At 39.9% G+C, this 18,730-nt stretch overlaps 1 protein-coding gene across 1 annotated transcript; it reads right to left on the reverse strand.

Annotated features, from left to right (window-relative positions):
• Positions 1–1,778: 1,778 nt before the first annotated feature.
• LOC310926170 (regulator of G-protein signaling 21) lies at positions 1,779–4,928 on the reverse strand (the record flags this gene model as incomplete). The annotated part of the gene is made up of 5 exons (XM_083888271.1): positions 1,779–2,009; positions 3,526–3,692; positions 4,503–4,558; positions 4,650–4,745; positions 4,852–4,928. 5 exons carry the CDS (start codon positions 4,926–4,928, stop codon positions 1,824–1,826), a joined length of 582 nt encoding a protein of 193 aa, XP_083744397.1. The 3' UTR covers positions 1,779–1,823.
• Between the last annotated feature and the right edge of the window lie 13,802 nt (positions 4,929–18,730).

Raw genomic sequence — 18,730 nt, forward strand, 5'->3', positions numbered from 1 at the left:
GTGTGTGATGCGGGAGAAACGTGGGACCTTTGTCACTTATATCAGGAACAGCCCCTCTCTCACACCTTGGTGTACTGAGAGCTACTGACGTTTGACACTGAGACTGTGGCACAATCCGAGAGCACATCAAGAGCTTTTTCTTCTGACACCTGAGGACGTGGTGTGTATGTATACATGTATATATATGTATACACCACATATCTCAGTTAATAAATACAATTTTATATTTAACTCAACAACGGTAAGAAAGTTTGAATTTATGCCAAATTCCCATCACTCATAGCAATTGAATCATAATTAACCCTTTAACCCTTGTTTTTTTGCTTATTTTAACCAGAAAAAGAGCCAGAAAAGTGCCTTTGTCCATTTTTCCTGAATAACTTTCAATATCTGGCAGTTATTTCCAATTTATTGCATGTTAAAATAGTGTATTAACAATTTAAAATGAAGAAAAACAAAAGAAAAATAGCACTGTAGGAACAGGAACACCAGATTTTTGCGTGAACAGTACAAAACAAGGAAACTTATGCACAGGCGTTTTTCCAACTCTCTTCTCTCTGGCAACAAAGACGCTGATTCGCCGGCTTCCTGCAACAGTGTGAGTGAAATTACCGTAATAACCACACATTGGCTTCGAGGTGCAACTTCTTAACTTTCAGAAACTGCTGGAGATTTTCCGATAGCACAAACCGTCGTGTAATTGCGGCTATGCAAACTTGCTCGGTGTTAAACTTTTCTTTACTTACATTTGACTGAAATACCTGTGTTTTGATGCATTACCCTCTCTGTGATCCCATTTTTTTCAGGGTTAGGGTTTGTTGACTGAAATATAAAAGCTAATTCCCCACGTTTAAAGTGTTTTGTTTAAGCAAACACTTTAAACAACCTGGAGCGTAACAGATCGGGCAATCGGACAATTGAGGTTGGGCTTCGATTGTCCGACGCGCCAAACATAATAATTTACTGTGACTCCAAAGTAACTTTAACCTTTTATTAACCGAACAGATTAATTAATGGCTCCTACACTTTAACATTGTACAAGTTCTTCAGGTTGTTTCTCTCTCTGTGTGTGAGTGTGTGATGAGATTATTCCCCTAACAAGGCAGCACATTCTGGCCGATCCGTTACGCTCCAGGTTGTCTGATGACTCCGGTGTTGTCGTTTTAAGCCCCCGGGGTTATTATTAGCTGCCTCAGTGCTCCCTTTTTAAGGCACGCTTTTTAGGAATAAGGCCATTTACAGAGCCGAGTTGGACCAAAGGGTTACTGCAGGGCTACTTTTTTCCACATTGGTTAACTCTTAGTGCTGCTGTGTGGAATCATCTCTGCGCCTCAATTCGAGGATATATCACACATGTGACCAAAAACAGAGCTATGGAAACTCTTCTTTTTTTATAGTCATGCCCCCATCCACACACAGTTAGTCAGTCAATCATAAATATAAACTCAGACTTCTGACTATGAGGAAAAGGAAGATACCACACTATCCATTAATGCCCATTTATGGAGCGCTGGGGTTTTATTCTGCACATCAGCAAGCACGTGTCGTTCCGTATCATTTTATCCCACTGTTCTCACAACCTGACACTTCCATTTAACGCATTTTAAACAACAATTAACTCTGCGTAGTCTTTTTTTAAAAACACTCACATACTATGCATACTTATTTCTCCCCTACATACAAGCACATTTTCCCACTTGCCTTTACTTTTCCCCTTCTTGCTGTGTAAATGTCTGCATCATTTTAAAGCATGGCTCCAGCTTGGGCTTCAGAGAGCAAATAAAAAATGCAATGCGGACTCGGCGACTTTGACGGCACGGCGGCTAAATGTACCACATAGATCTGGATCTGTGCTTCAGACTCCGGTACGCGTCTGAGAGCAGGAATCTGGGGCAAGAGTCTCTTTCCATCAGCAGGTAAACGTGTTTCTGGGCCTCGTCGAAGCAAGAGCGGCTCGGCTTCTCCAGAGACTTCTTGATGTTCTCCCTAATGTGGTGGTCGACGTTGATCTGGAGGAACAGAGCAATGGAGAAAAGTCAGTATATATGAAGGAGAATTGGCCAGTTGTGCACCAAGTAAATGCTTAAAGTGGACCTAGACCGGAAGTTCCAATTAACGCTGTGTTTTAGTGTGTATCTGCGTCATTACCTTGTTTATGAAGCCCTGAAGGTTCTAAACAAACAGTTCGGCCACTGCTGAGAACGCTGTGTTTTATTGTAAACACCGGTTCTCCGGAACAGCATATCATCCTGCTCCGAGCACTAGTCCGGGCACATCCGGTTGCGTACATTGAACCGCAGAAGAAGAATAACGTCCGTTGTGGAGGTGTTTCACGAGCGAAAGTGTCTTCTGACTCTGGGTCAAAGTCATAAAAGGGACTGCGGCGGGGAGTCGTGAAGAAGCTATTTTTAAACATTGTAAAAACAATGTTTTGATAATGAGTAGCAGTGCATCCACCGTTCCAGAGGGGGGAGCTGCGCTTCTGAGAACGGATGTGCTGAATATGTCACTTCCGGGTACTGGCCAATCACAAGACTCTGTCTTCTGGGTGAGAGAGTTGAGTCTCAAATCTCGCGGCTGGGAAACAGCGTCAGAAAAGAGGATTTTCAATCGGCTCGTTTACAGCAACTAGGAGGTTTTTGACCATAAAAACAAGTTAATGTATGTAAATAGACCTCCATAACTAACATATATGTGCAACAGGACCACTCTATGTGAGCTTTAAAAAACATATTTTTATTAGGCCATCCGATGCACTAAGCACCTAATGACACTATGTATGAAGAGTGAGCCGGGAAACTTCCTCCTTCCTTATTTTCATTAGTCTTGTGAAAACACAGCACAGGCCAATAGGGAAGTATTTAAATAGCACACAGTCCATCCTTAAAAGAGCATTTTGCGATATTGTCGAAGTAGTATGTCAAACACCCTCGTTGTTGGACATGTTTTGTCTCCTCACAATTCAAACAATCAGGAAATTGCAACCTTGCCATCAGCAGTGGCACAGAACCAAACGATGTGAAGGAGTTGGGGTTGAACCAGATCGGCTTCAGAGTCGATGGATGAGCCGCTCAGCCGAGTAAAAAGCAGAAATTCAAGAATTTCAACTTCGTAACTGCTGCACAAAGCACTCACTTTGCCATTTTGACAAATAGCAAATATTAAAAAACATTTGCTGCAATCCCAGTGCAGTAGGTTGCTAGATTTTCCGGGAATACGTAAAAATAAGACGCTGCACTTCTTCCCTGTGTTGCACCATGTTTATGGTCAAACATAACCTCATCTACTAACCATAGACAGCTATTTTAATCATACATATTTTGTCATATTTATTGATAATATGAGGAGCCATCACTTGTGTGTTGCAATGTTACGCCCCCCCTATTTTGTAATATTAGTTTGAAACATGTGGTTCACATTTGGAGCACAGAACAGAAGAGGTGACAGGGTTTTGTGTGAAGTTGTTGTCGTTCAGTCACATCACTTCAATGCGAATGAACCGTCGTCGACCCGCGAGCGACTGACCTCTCTGGGCGCCATGGGCCGGATGAACTCCGCGTAGATCTCCTCTGCTCTCCAGTGAAGTTTGTCCGGCGAGTCGGTCGACCTGAAGTCTTCACACGCGAGCCAGAAGTCCACGTTTTCCTCGCTGAACTCGGACTGCAGAAACGCGTGGAACGCTGCTAAATACTCTGAGGGAGAAGATTTGAAAAGTATGTTAAAAGTGTGTTTTTCCCTCATTAGGTTATAATCCCAGAAAAGATGATTCAGGTGCACATGACTCTCTGTGTTTCTCAGTGACAGTGACAGTGACATTTCCATGCTGCAGACAGGAAGTGATTTATTTTACGTCATGACCGAACAGCGGTAACGGCAAAATTGCACTAGTTACGTTTCAAATCTGAGACGCAATGAACTTTGTAACCGTTTTTCAACGTTTTAATCCTGAGAAAGCACAGACTAGACGATCCAGTCAAGACGCAGGACCACACATTTGGCGTCTCGTTGAAAAACGCGTGATTTAACGTGACAAACGGCTGAGAAGATGGAATAAACGCAGCTTTTACAAGTTACGGTTTCTTAACTAAAGTACGTAACATCCGTTTCCAGGTCAACTCGCTCTCATTGGTTATTGCGAGGTTCTGCTCACGCCCCCATTCGCGTTCAGTCGTAAATATAATCTTTAATGTTTACGATATGAAATCGGGAAAGACTCTGATGCGTCCACTGACGTTAATATCATATCTTGTTACAGATAATTTGGCCAGATAATCTGTTCTAATCCATTTGGATTTGGAAACTTCAGGCTGGAAGATCACGGTTCCGTCAGGTCTGATAGTATTGCTTGACAGAGCCTGATTTCACACGAAGCACGTATCAAACAAATAATCTGACATCGTTTCTGTTCACAAACGTCAACAACGACAAAAAAGTACACAAACAGAGGAACAAAAATTTACGCACTGCATCTTTAAATATGGAGCATGTTTACAAAAACCTACTTTTATCATGTAACAGTTTCTCCAAAGTTGGGTAGAGTTCATGGTCGGCCTGCCAACTGTAATATAAGGATAGACTTTGAGTATTATGATACATATACAGTATATAAATATACATTCAAGTAGTTATAATAGTACAACATAAATTACCAGGGTTTTGAAGGATATGTCCCATCATTAGCTTTTTGCACCTTCAGGCCCTGGACGTCTGTCTTACGCCGCTTATAATTAAGAACAATGTCAATCCTGCAAAAAACACGACATTCAATTCAATTCAACGCAAAGTTTCCCCACCGTAGCACGAGCATGAAGCCTGTCACACGCCCTTCTCATCAGACTGTCACACTCTTACCTTCTGGGCCGCTTCACGTTTTGCATCAGATCCCTGATTTCATAAAACCGAATCTTTGAGAACAAAAGTTTCGGCATGTTAACATCTCGTCTCGTTTGTTTCTTTTAAAAAAAAAACAAATCCTGCAAGGAGTCGTTGGACGTGTCAGTGAACAGGCGCCGTTGCCTCCTGTGTTCACTTTTAACAAGGCATGGTTTGAGGTGTCATCGCGATGACGGCGAGTGGGGCCTGCTGGTACAGGTATCTAAATGCCTTTGGGATAAACATGCGGCTGCTGCTGCCTCACACTCGCTGTTGTCACTGACTCACTGCTGGAAAATTCCAGGTGAAAGGGCATTCCTGGAAAAAAATGCTCATTTGTGTCGGCTGTGCGTTACTCATGTTACGTACATGTACATATGGACATGTGCATTTTTTTTAAGTGAACATGAAAGTGTCATCGGGTGACTCATGGAGCCATAACTGGATATTTGATGATACACACCATGAGATTTTTACTGTTGCTCTGCAGGGGTTGTGAACTTTTGCATGGTTTGCAAATCCAGCATCTTCAGGGTAATTGTACGAGGTTGTTGTATTAGCAAAACACTTAAAAATTAATATGAGGTACAATCACTTGGAGAATATATGAATCCTGTTGCCTAATTAGCCACTACACCCAAAAAATAGACACTAGTTTACAGAGATAAATGTGTTATTCCATCATCAGAGAGTTGCATCCGACATACACGTCTCATTCCCACAGCAGCAGAGGATGTTGGGGTTTCATTTTTTATGATACAATTGACAAAAACTCCATGTCGAAGTCACTTCCGTCAAAGAAAATCAAAAAAAGCCACATACACTGCATGCCCTTCACCTATACTTACTTTGTTACGGTCAAGTTTTATGTGTAAAAGTGTGTGAAAAAATCTAATAAATAAATAAAAACGTCAAATTTACTCAATTTACTTAATATAATGTGAATTTAACAAACTCAGCAGCATCATAAATATTTGCAATTTTAAGTTTATTCTTCCATTGACCGAGTGAGGAAAAAAAATGGTGGAAATCGCCCTTTAATCGTGACATTACCATCATTACCATTTGAGTCTTTAATGTGAATAAGTCGTGGTTTCCTCGTCATTCACATGTTTGATTGACATTGTACACTGTTTTCTGCATTTTTAATGGGCATAAACAACTAATCTAAGGGAAACCAATCAATGGATGAAAAAGAAAACAAGCATTAGTTGCAGACCTATAATCAGTCCTGTTTCCATGAAATCTTCTCTGTGGTGACAAATAAAAGTCTTAAATGGGTTAGTCAAGCAGAAAATACTGAAGTAACTGATAATTGACAGATGTGAATGTAAAGTGACAGTCACAAGAGAACGAGTCTGCTCATTCTCTTGTGATCCCGTTTTTCTCCCAAAGAACTGAGGCTCTCAGGATATTTACTCTTTTTTGGACAAAAAGAAATTATGCCTCATTCATAGTCAATTAAATCACCCTTTGTCTTCATTCTGATGTTTGTAATGGAATGAAACATGTATTAAAAGAATGAAAACAATAATATAAATAAGCAAATACAAGCTAATGGAAATTTTTACATCATCCTGGTTTGAGTGGGTGTGGGTGTTTATGTGGGTGTGAGTGGTGCTTTACACTCCTGAGTCCCTCAGGGAGCTCTCTATTGTGGAGACTGTACTGTAGGTGAGGTGCGGCATAGGTTCTTCTCATACTTTCCGCAAGTGTTAGGGGCTGGTGTGGAGGTGATGATAAAAAAGTTGTTAAGTGGCCGACACCCTTGATTTTCTATGCTTGATTGAAGAGTGAGTTCATCGAGGACGTGAGAAAGATCAGAGTGTGCAAACAAAAAGAAAGAGGAAAAGAAAGTTACATGATCAGAGCTTGTGAAATGGCAGAGATGGTGTTGATGATGCAGTTTGCGTTTACTTTATATCAAATGTACATTGAACATCTATTACTGAATTATCGTTGGACAATGTTCAAAGAATTTGGATTCTTTGAAAAACAAGTTGCTGTGAGTCCTCTTTTTTTCTGTGTTGTGGCTATACATGCTGCATCCTCCATTTAAAAAACTGGCTCTGTCAAGACTCTTGGTGCTTTTCCACGACACAGTCCCAACTTCCTGGTCTTGCGAGGTTCCAAGCGTCCAATGATTCATGAGCGCGATGTCCGACACATGAATCAAGCTGAACAATGCCGAACTCTACACCCGTTAAAAAGACTTAAAAATCCTGAAAACTTTACGTTAATAAAAGTCACTCGTGTAAAACAAAGTCACGGCAGTTTCATGCAGCCATGCTGTGATGACGACGTCATGGAAAACCATATCAAACCGTGTACACTCTTAGAAATACAAGTGCTAAGTTGAACCATATAAGGTTCTTCTGCTTGTCCTCATAGGAGAACCCTTTTTGGCTCCAGGTAGAACCTTTTTAAAAGGTTCCACCATGAACCCTTTTAAAACCCTTTATTCAGGAAAGGGGTTTTAAAGGGTCCTCTGGATCAAAATGGTTGTTACTGGAACCATTCGTGTTACCAAGAACCCTTGGTAACACGAATGGTTCCAGGTAGAACCTTAGCCTTTGTATAAGGACCCTTTTGGAACCCTTATTTCTAAGAGTTGAGGCGTGTAGTGGAAAAGCTCATTATCAGACCTTACTGAGGGTGCGTTTGTATGGAAACACCATCAGTGCAGGGTCAGACGGGGGCAAGAAGTGTCTATCCTGTCAAACTGCTGAATGACTGGTTTATATTTAGCAGCAAAATTCACCTAAGAAAGAAAGCATTCATTCATTCATTCATTCACGGTGTTTTCAGTCACACTCTAACCTTACTTTTGACGTACGAGCGCAGTGTCGCTGTCGTCACTGTCTTTGTCTTTGACATAAGGAAATGTCATGAGATCCAAACGCTGATATACTGGAGCTGTTTAGGGCTTAATCAGCACTGTGTGAGCTCACATGACACAGGCTTTTTTTTTTAACGCCACATACATTTAAAAGCGACTCGTAGTTTGTATCTCATGTCACGCAACGGTACAGACACAAATAGCAGCACATACGACAGACTATAACTACAATTAATGCATGCAGGGGGAGAATAAGTCATCAAAAATGATGAAAACATGTATTTAAAGTGTTTTAATGCAAATATTTTGGCTGTACTGTTGTTGTTGGTGAGTTCAGTTTGTTATATGAACATTATTCATGAATATGAGTCTCTGTGACATATTAGGAGGATTTTATGGCCAGTTGCTTTAGATTTATTACATAATGCACCTTTAAGTCATGGGTCACTTTTATGGTCGCTATAGTGACACATCAAATCATCACATCACGTCCACACAGCTTTGCCTTTTGTTCGTTGGCGACAATATGAGAATAACCTGGCACTTGAATCACAGACGAATGGTTGAGTCATGATTGCACACACAAGAGTTCATTTCCTCTTCTGTGGTAGTTGAGAGAGCAATCTAATGGTCAAAATAAAGTGATTTTATTCCAATAGTCCTTTCCTCAACTTTGTCAACATCCCATAAAATGCTGCAGCCATTAAGTCTAATGATGGGGGAGACTAATATCATAGTAGCCGAGGGAAGACGGTACATATTGTGTGTGATTTGATCATGTACTTAATAATAATTAGATGTATATTTAATGACAGATTGCAGCTGAAATCACTGTCATTGAAACAGTGAAATTAAGTCAACACTGCAGCTTTAATAACACGGGCCATTAACGCATAAATGTAGCATAAAAAAACGACAAAAACACAAGTTTGACCCACATAATGTTTTTGTGTCCAAAAAAAGTCATGTATTATTCACCCACTTTATTTGAGACATTATTTTTAAGTCCCCTGCATGACATGAAGCGTGAGTACCAGACTCCTGCTCTTTGACGACTGAATGCGACATGCGTCAACGCTGATCGGATGCATATCTTGTGCTGCCACACTGCACGCTTAAAAATAAACCAATTATCTTGTGAAACGCGCGCGACGATGAAAAGATATCAGGCAAACCTGTTCAACAAGCATTCCTTTGACATGAAGTCGTACTGTATTTTGAGACTGTCGGGTGTTTTTTAAGGTTGTTTTTGTGCAACTGATTTGAGTTTTTCTTTCTTTCTCGTTCATTAGAATTACTGATTTATTTCACGTCACATTGGTTTCACATGAAAATGAGGAAACTGAGGAGTGTTTCATAATAAACATGTTATTAAATGTAAATTTTGAATAGAGCGATTAAGAAAGTATTACAATATGTATACAAATTGACTTTAATGAACAAATCATAATAGACTTCTAGGAACTTTAGACATTTTTTCTGCCATTATTCTCATTACTTTCAACTATTCTGAGCACTTTTCTGAAATATTTCATCCACAAGAAGAGAACAGATGAACTCAATTTTAAATCATTTGTTAATGAGAGCAAACTATCAAGCGGCTGCACATTTAAAATTAATTTTTTCTGTTTTGTAGAGAAGCGTCCAAGATTTGCCAACTGAACCTGTTTTTAACTATTTTTCTCGCCACTTTCGGTTCTTAATCTTCCTCGTTCTTTCTTCCTTGTTCATCAGAATTGCACTGTTTCACTTTTATTTCAAATAGACACAGCAAACAAGGGCTGTTGTAAAATGATCTTTACTTGACAACCCGCATGTGGTTTTGCATGTTCTCTGGTTTCCTCCCACAGTCCAACAACATGCAGATTTGGGGGATTAGGCAAAATTAGACACCAGATTGACCTTAGATGTGAGAATGTGAGAATGAATGGTTGGTTTGTCTCTGTGTGGCCCTGTGATGGATTGGCAATCCCCATATTGTCGGAGAACCCGGAGAAAACCCCACGTGCACAGCATAAACATGCATTTTGAGCTGTGTCATGTTCTAAAATGATCATATTTGTCGGTTAATTAAATGTTATACTAGTTTATAATGTGTGGTTTTAGGGTATTTTACTGTATAATCATGTCTTCAAGTTATTATTTTCTTCCGTTTGACCCATTTTGATAAAAATCACACACACAACACCAGAATTCCCCCCCCAATTGTCGGCATTGGTCAACACCATGGTTGTGACACTAGTCTGACATAATAATGGGAAATCGTGAAGTATTTGGTCAGACAGACAGGAAGTGTGCTCAGCGAGATACGAACACAGACTCAAGCGCCGGCGCAGAAAGACATCGTGTCGCCAATGACGAGTATGAAAGTCTTTTCTGTCACGCAGGACGTGCTCGCCTCTCGGCAGTTGAAGTTGTATCCGATGTGATGTGACTGACTCATCCGTTATCAGTCGCCGCGCTAAAACTGGCGCAGTGTGTGGTTTGTACAGTATGTGCGACTTGTGTGTGGATCTACGCAGGACCTTCTGTCGCCTGAGTCACCAAACACACACAACAGGACTCGATAGGAAGAGGCGGTTTTTCAAAGTATGTATGTGTAAGTACTGTATGTACTCGACTTATGTAAAAACTTATGTGTACGATGAAGCTGTGGTACGTGTTCCACCAGTAAGTACACTCTTAGAAATAAAAGTGTTAAGTAGAACCATATACGGTTCTTCGGCTTGTCCTCATAGGAGAACCCTTTTTGGCTCCAGGTAGAACCTGTTTATAAATGTTCCACCAAGAACCTATTTTAAAATCCTTTATTCGCGAAAGGGGTTTTAAAGGGTTCTCTGGATCAAAATGGTTCTTACTAAAACTGTTAGTGTTACCAAGAACCCTTTAAAAACCCTTTCTTCGGGAAATGTTTTTATTTAGAAGCCATTGGTTCCAAGTAGAACCTCAGGACCCTTATGGAACACTTATTTCTAAGAGTGTGGTACGCATTGCTTCCTCTGGTTGGTCATTGGAGGAAAATCAGGAAATACTATTCCACTGTATATACACCAGGGTATGTGATAATTATTAGTATTACGTGAGGAAGAGGAGGAAGATGAGAGTAAATTATCTAATTGGGATTAAATCTGCATCCCTTAAAAAAGACCGTAGCTGCCTTTTAGTTGACCGCTGTATTTTAACGTTGGCGATAACGGCGTTACTTCGAGAGCTCGATATTTTCTCGGGTGCTGCGCTCTTAGAAATAAAAGTGCTAAGTAGAACCATATAAGGTTCTTTGGCTCGTCCTCATAGGAGAACCTGTTTTGGCTTCAGGTAGAACCTTTTTTATAAAGGTTCCACCTGAAACCCTTTTGGAGGGTTCCACCAATAACCCTTTTAAAACCCTTTATTCAGGAAAGTGGTTTTAAAGGGGTTCTCTGGATCATAAAGGTTCTTACTGGAACCATTAGTGTTACCAAGAACCATTGAAAAACATTTTCTATGGGTTTTTCAGAAGCAAATGGTTCCAGGTAGAACCTCAGCCCTTGTAGAAGGACCCTTTTGGAACCTTCATTTCTAAGAGTGTACACTCTTAGAAATTAAAGTGCTAAGTAGAACCATATAAGGTTCATAAAACCCTTTATTCAGGAAAGGGGTTTTAACGGGTTCTCTGGATCAAAATGGTTCTTACTGGAACCATTAGTGTTACCAAGAACCATCCGAAGCAAAATGGTTCCAAGTAGAACCTCAGCCCTTGCAGAAGAACCCTTTTGGAGCCTTTATTTCTAAAAGCGTACTTGGTATAAAAAGGTTTGAGAACCACTGGTCTAGAGAGTAAGATTTATTGACATCTAATGGTGAGACAGCAGATTGCAGCAACAACAAAAACCACTCCTTTTTTGTACCAGCAAGCAAATCGTAACGTGTCCATCACCCGATAAATGTTGGCATGGAAACAGCCGCGTTAACGCGTCAGTGTGTGGTTCTCTGTCTGTCTGTGGTTCTCTGTCACGTCGCGTTTTCTTCCTTGACTTTCTCTCGTTGTGATTGTGTTTGCTTTTGCACCGCGAGCAACTGGGATCGCAAAAGCGTGACGCGAGTAAGAACGACAATAAAGGTTGGATTGGTTTATGATTGGGTCTGCTTGAGCCTGAGGGGGAATTAAAAAAAAATAAAAATAAAAATTGTAGTAGTATATTACATTTCTGTCAATAAAGCCTTCTCAGACTGGGCCTTTAAATCAATGGAGCAATTGACATCAAAGTGATGGATGGATGGATGAGTGTTGCAGTGGCAGTGAGAGAAACAACAGGGGTTCACAGCTACAGTGACTGGAGTGTCTGTGTGACCCTGTGTGGTCGCGCCTGACTCGTCCTGATGTCTGGAATGAGTTTTTCAGGCCGAACAAATCTTGATGAGTTACCAGCTGAGGAGGAGGGAGTGAGGACATCAAGTCCAGTTTATCTCGTTGTTAAAGCCAGGGTTGGAACATTTATCTTATTTTTGTAAGTAAGAAACAAAAAGTGCAGCTAAAATTCCCATTTTTTGAGGGCGGAGCTTTGTTGACAGAATACATAGAGATTCTTCTCTGGAAAAAAAACGCTGCTACTGCTGCTGGTTTTTTCATTGGTCAATTTTCATTGGGATGCATTTTTTTGTCCGACTGGGCATAAACAGAGGCCCTGCCGAAACCATGATGCATTTATTCACTTCCTCGTTATTGGTTATTATCAGCAGTGACGATCGGCTGTGAGCGAAAAAAGGTCCGTTAACACGCAAGCCTGATAATACTTTTTGAAACTAAACAAAAACAACTGGAGAGAAGGGAATCCACTTCCTGTTTACACCAGCATGCGTGTATGCCCAGTACACGTGAATGGTCACATGACGTACATTTTTAGGCGCATTATTAAAAAAGCAGATTACTTTCTGAAGTAATTTTTAAATGCCAACACTCATGTTCACACAACATATTCCCACAAAGCTTCATAATAGTCTAAATTTTTTAATGTTCACAGTGTTAAACAGTCAGTTAAACAGTCGTCTATTTCCGTCACATCCTTTGTATTTGCAACTGTTACGTGACCGTGAAGTCACATGGAACCATTGTCAGCTGCCGAACCACGGTTTTAACAATATCACCGCACACAATGAGAGATGTAATCACCCAGGTGTTTGAACATGTTTTCACTTCCCTTAGATATATAGATTTTCGAGGCGTGCTGCCCTCCGGATCTGTCTCCACTGCGTTGTGGTTTCCAACAGAACTGGCCCACCCCTCCCTCCCTCCCTCCCCACAGTGTGGCAGGGCGGACGGGCGGGGGAATCAGTGTTGCAAGTGTTTCACCAGAAGGCGGTGTGGAAGTGAAACAGCTCTCCGTTTCTGAGGTACATGACGCGTGAAGCAGATTCAGGACAGAGTCAGACTGACAGGCTCCTATTATTCCAGACACAAGTCTGCTACACATATCACCTTAACTTACCCACCTACCTACCTTCTTAACTTACCAACCTATCTACTGTACTTACTTACTTAACTTACCTACCTACCTATTTAACTGACCTACCTATCTGTACTTTCTTAACTTACCCACCTACTTACTAACTTTGGCAGTGAATGATGAGGATAATTGGATTACCATGTTAATTAAAGTCCCTTTAAACAAGCTACAGTTTAGACCAGTACTTTTACTTTTAAAATAAAACAAAAATAAAAATAAAATGTATCTATATAGTAGCACTTTTATTTGTTTTACTTAATATTGCAGTATTCTTTCCACCTCTACGAGCTACCGACCTACCATGTGTGTGTGTGTGTGTGAGAATAATTTATCCTCTGCTTTGCAACATTAACAAAATGTGTCTCCATCTAGTGGTCATAAACACACACTGACAGAAAGAGTGTCAGTGTGTATGAAATAAAACAAATCCTGATTTTTTATTATTATTATTATTATTATTATTATTATTCATAATCTTAAATTCATATTATGCACAATGTAACATTTAAAAAAGTTACTCTTTGTGTGAAAAAGCACAATTTATATAAAAAATATTTATAAATGTGCAATTCATTGTTTTGATTATTGATTTGTCTAAATGTTTTTTTTTTTATTTTATTAAATTTACCTTGTGTTTTCGAACAAGCAGTCATTCAGTCTGAAACCACAAATATTAATTATTTTTCTAACTTCATGTTAAAGGAGGAAAATGTTCATCTTCATCGTTTCTTTGCACTTTAGTGCCACCAACTGTGCGTCATTGGAATAACATGGAAGTGACAGAATCACTCCTCAGAGTATCTGAGAAATGTCAATCTCTCTCTATATATTTACAGATGTATTAAACAATATGAAATGCTGAGTTTGCATGTTCTCCCTGAGTGCTCTTAAGTTCTCCAGTTTCCTTCTTAATTTCCCTTTCCTTCCCCAGTCTTTCTTGCCTTATCTCCCACCCACGGAGAACTCATGTCTCTGTGAGTCCAACATCATGTGGTGGAGGGATTATCTTGACCTGTTCTCCTAATAATTTAAAAATCTCTACTTCTGCTCACTTGCTGGGGCTTCACTGCCTCTGAGCTCCTTTTCCCGGACTCGTGCCATCGACCTTTGTCCTGAACAACCTTTCCTCTGATGTTTATACCCTGGACTTAATTTCTTTCTTTCACTCTCTCTTCACTTCTCTCTCATTTCCTGTCTTGCTCTCCTTGAAATCCTCACCTCCCACACCCTTCATCCTGTTCCGTCTCATTGTCCCTCTCTCTACAAATCCTCCATTTTCTCATTACTGACTCCCTTTTCTTCTCCTTCTCCTCCCTAATCTTAATATTCTTTCCTCCCTTGAATTTACTTGTACTTTCTGTCACTTTCTCTCATCCCGTTTGACCTTGAATGTCCCCTTTCATCCTCTCCTCTCCAAACAGAGTATTAAACCCGTGCTGAGTTCCAGCAGGGACAGAAATACGATCAGATAACTCTGGCGTCCAATCAGATTGGCAGGAGTCGGTTGTGAGCAGATGTGATGCTGCTCTCTCTGCGAGCTTCCAAAAAAACAAACAAGTAAATAAAAAATACAACTGCAAACAGCGATACTGGGTCCGGCTGTGCTGTCTCATGTGGACAATATGCATTTGTGCCAAATGTTCATGTGTGGAGGTGAAACAAGCTGTTGATTTAAGCATTTCTAGGGGGCGCTGTGGAGTTATTCTGCCATGCACAGTCCTGTTGTCGGCTACTTATTCCAATTAATTAAACTTTTAAGGCATGTTGTCTATAACAAAATGTTATGTTATTTGTGTGTGTGAAAAATCAGACATTCTTATGGCAGTGTGTTAGTACGGAGCCCCCGAAGTGACATGAGAAAAAAAATGATGAAAAAAACAAATATAATTTTTTTTTCATCATTTTTTCCAATTTTTTTTATATTTTCATCATTTTTTGGAAACTCGAGATTTCAGGGTTTTTTTCTTCAAATTTTTTTATATTTTCATCATTTTTTGGAAACTCGAGATTTCGACTTTGAAACTCGACATTTAAATGTTTTTTTTCAAACATTTTTTTTCATAATTTCTTGGAAACTCGAGATTTATTTTTATTTTTTTCAAACTTTTTTTTTTCAAGGGTTAGGGTTATCCAGATTATCAATCGCGACTCCTCGCTGAGACCTTTTCTCCCGGCCATTCAACCATCTTATGTTTCAGTAGTTTCAGAGTTTTCTAAAAATCATAATAACATGTGATGATCAGAAGATGAATAACCCAAGAACTGTCTCTTAGGCTTTGACATTTTATTGAATCAATATCAATCATCTTAAGCTGTGTACATCATTTAAGCAGCAAACAATTCTCTTTAACAAAGATTTGGGTTAAAAAGTGCAGAGTGGAAGAAAACATGCCCAGGCCCAATTTCTGGGTTATAAATATAGCATCATTGCTAATTTAGATTTCCCAGGGAAACACAACAGAAGGCATTTTTGACACGTTTTTTTAACACAGTTGGATTGATCAAACAGACAAACATATTATCTACTCCTGGATTCTATCAAGCTGCTTTGCCATTATTAGGTGTTGCTATGGTAACATCAGACATCAGGCATCAGACACGACCCCACTGTCAAACATTCAAGTACGAACGAGTGTCGCCTTACTGAGTCGAACGGGCTACGTCGCACGTTTGGAGGTTTGTTGGCGAGGAAGCTAATGAGGGGAATGTGTGTGTGTCAGGTGTGAGTGATTCAGGAGAGGACACACGTGCAGAGGACAACGACAGGACGGGGAACAAACACAGGGGAATTCGGTGGGATTATGTGGACGTCTAGGGTAAAATAAATAGTTTGGCCTTTGAAAAAAAATGTGCTCATTTTTGATATCTTACCACCGTATAATAGGAAGCTACAGCAGCTTAGCTTAGCTCAGTGTTTCTCAAGCCTGGTGTTGGAGGAAGGAAACTCCCCATGGACCAGGGTTGAGGAACGCTGGCTTAGATTGTGATCTTATCTTGGCAGGAAGATGAGGAAATAGTTGGTTTAGTTTTACACCTTGGTTTTCAGATGTGAACTGTAGAGGGTGCTGTTTGGCAGGTTTTAGTGTTCAGAGACAGCGATGATGATGATGATGATGAGGTTAATGGGTATCAGCTGTGCAGCTGTGATTAACGGAATGGGGACACACCAAGGACAACTGTAGGACAGACAGAGGACAGAGGACAGAGGACAGAGGACAGAGGACAGAGTGACTGCAGTGTCAGTGGATATTGTACCAACTGTTCATTTGTCATGTCACTGAGATGTTTCTCCTCTCACACAACAACAGTTTTAATGCCTGTTTCATTTCCCACGTCGACAACAACAGAGTCTGACTCTGGTAATAATATTCTCATTATCTAATCTGATAAACATTCAAACACAGATGAGGAACGACCCTTGTGAGTCTGCTTCCAATTCCAATTTCAATTTGAGTCTGTAATCTGGATTGTGGTCACAAATGGTCTGAGATTTTACTTAAATTTGGCCTACACTACCTTTTGGTGATATGTTGATCTTGTCTATGTCTATCTTAAAATTTTCTTCTAAAGGGCTGTTTCAACCATTTTTTTTTTTTTTTTTTTTACCACTTGGTCAAATGAATAAATTAAAATCAATATAATGCTGCAGTGTTTGTTTAATTTGACCAAATTTGACCAGTTTTGTATTTATTTACTGTGTACACAGTACAGTGCAGTGTCAGGCTTTATTTTCTTAGCAGGAAGTGACTTTGGCTTCGACTTTCTGTCAATTTTATCCATTTATTTTTTTTCCAATCCCAACTTCATCTGTTGTTTTGGGAATGAGACGCGTGTCTCAAATAACAAATTTATCTCTGGAAAGTTGTAAAAATAACACATTGTACACCCAAAAATACAGTTTTTGGGTGAAGTAGCCCTTTAATTTTACTAGGTTTAATCGCCAATTTGGAAATTTCCACATATCTACAAAGTACACATGGTTTCAGAAGCTCAATGTACTGGAATAAATGATCCATAAAGCTAAATTCATGGTGACAGCCTTATCTTGATTCTATTCCTAATCTCTTAATTTAAAAACCAATAGATCTAAACTCAAAAACTGACAAAAATGTTGTGATGTTTCTACTATTGCTTGAACATAGAGTGTGATCCTGAACCCGGTCTTTAAAGGTGCCATATGTAAGAATGTGGCCAAAAACAGTTACTACATTCAAATTCAAAGTAAAGAGGTTTCGTTTTCTAACGTAACTGGCAACCCGTGGTTGCTCGGCAGCTGAGACTCTACTGACTGCAATGGTTGGTAGAAGGCGGTTGGTGGCGCCACATGACGCCAAAACATGATTTCAAAACATAAACATTATTTGCAGTCTGCAAATATTTTGGCTGTACTGTTGTTGTTGGTGAGTTCAGTTTGTTATATGAACATTATTCCTGATTCTCTGTGACATATTAGGAGCATTTTAGGTAACGCTTTCTTTTACAGTCCCCTAATTACCTGGTATTTAGCTGGTAAATTCATGGTAACACTAAAGTGTTGCTAGGTAATTACTAAGGGTAATAAGATAAGTAAATACAGTGAAACCGTTGCCAAAATACTGGGTAATGCACGGTAATGTACTCGGTAAGTAAAGTAAAACTGTACTGTAAAAGAAAGCCAAGCTTGTTTCCATGTAATTACACACATTTTTAGGGTTAGGTTTGTTAGATTACCCCTTGGGTAAATAGCTAGTAATTAGGGGACTGTAGGTACCTGCTTATTACCAGTTTATAACCCAATAATACACTTACATTTACCATAGTTTTGCCATAGTTTAGCTGTACATACCTTCTTATTAACAGCAGTAATAACACGCTATAATTAACTATATAGTTACCAGGTAAATGCCCAGTATTTTGGCAACAGTTTCACTGTATTTACTTTCTTATTACCATTGGTAATTACCTAGTAACACTTTGGTGTTACCATGAATTTACCAGGTAAATACCTGGTAATTAGGGGACTGTTAAAGAAAGCGTTACCCATTTTATGGCCAGTTGCTTTAGATTTATTACATAATGCACCTTTAAATGGCATCATCGTAAGCAGCCATAGCAGCTGCATCACTGATCCAAAAGATATAAACGTGTTGTTTTTTCTAGATTTAGATTGATGTGTTTTCTCCATGAGATCAATTTTTAAAACACGGGGGTTACGACGGACTCGTCGGGGTCGGTGTCTGCAAATTACGCTCACTTCCCCCCCTGAAACGTCAGACTTTTCCCAACATGATGTCAGCCGTTCGACTGAATCGTAGGTGTCTGTGTGCAATGTGAGGCGATCAAAAAGCAGCCCGCTTCATACATTATTTAGATAATGTCTGACTATACGATCCTGTCGATCCCCGCGCCGTCAGCTCAGCATCTCCTTTTCACTTCTGCTTCATTTCACGAGCCGTTTTTGTGTTAGAAGTGAAATTCTAAGGAGAGTCCACAGAAGAGCGGAGTCAATCATTCGGAGACGGCGTCGGTTTTGGTCGGTCTGTCTGTCTGTATTTCC

Source organism: Microchirus variegatus (assembly GCF_963457635.1).
Source record: "Microchirus variegatus genome assembly, chromosome: 4".
NCBI classification, from domain to species: Eukaryota; Metazoa; Chordata; class Actinopteri; order Pleuronectiformes; family Soleidae; genus Microchirus; species Microchirus variegatus.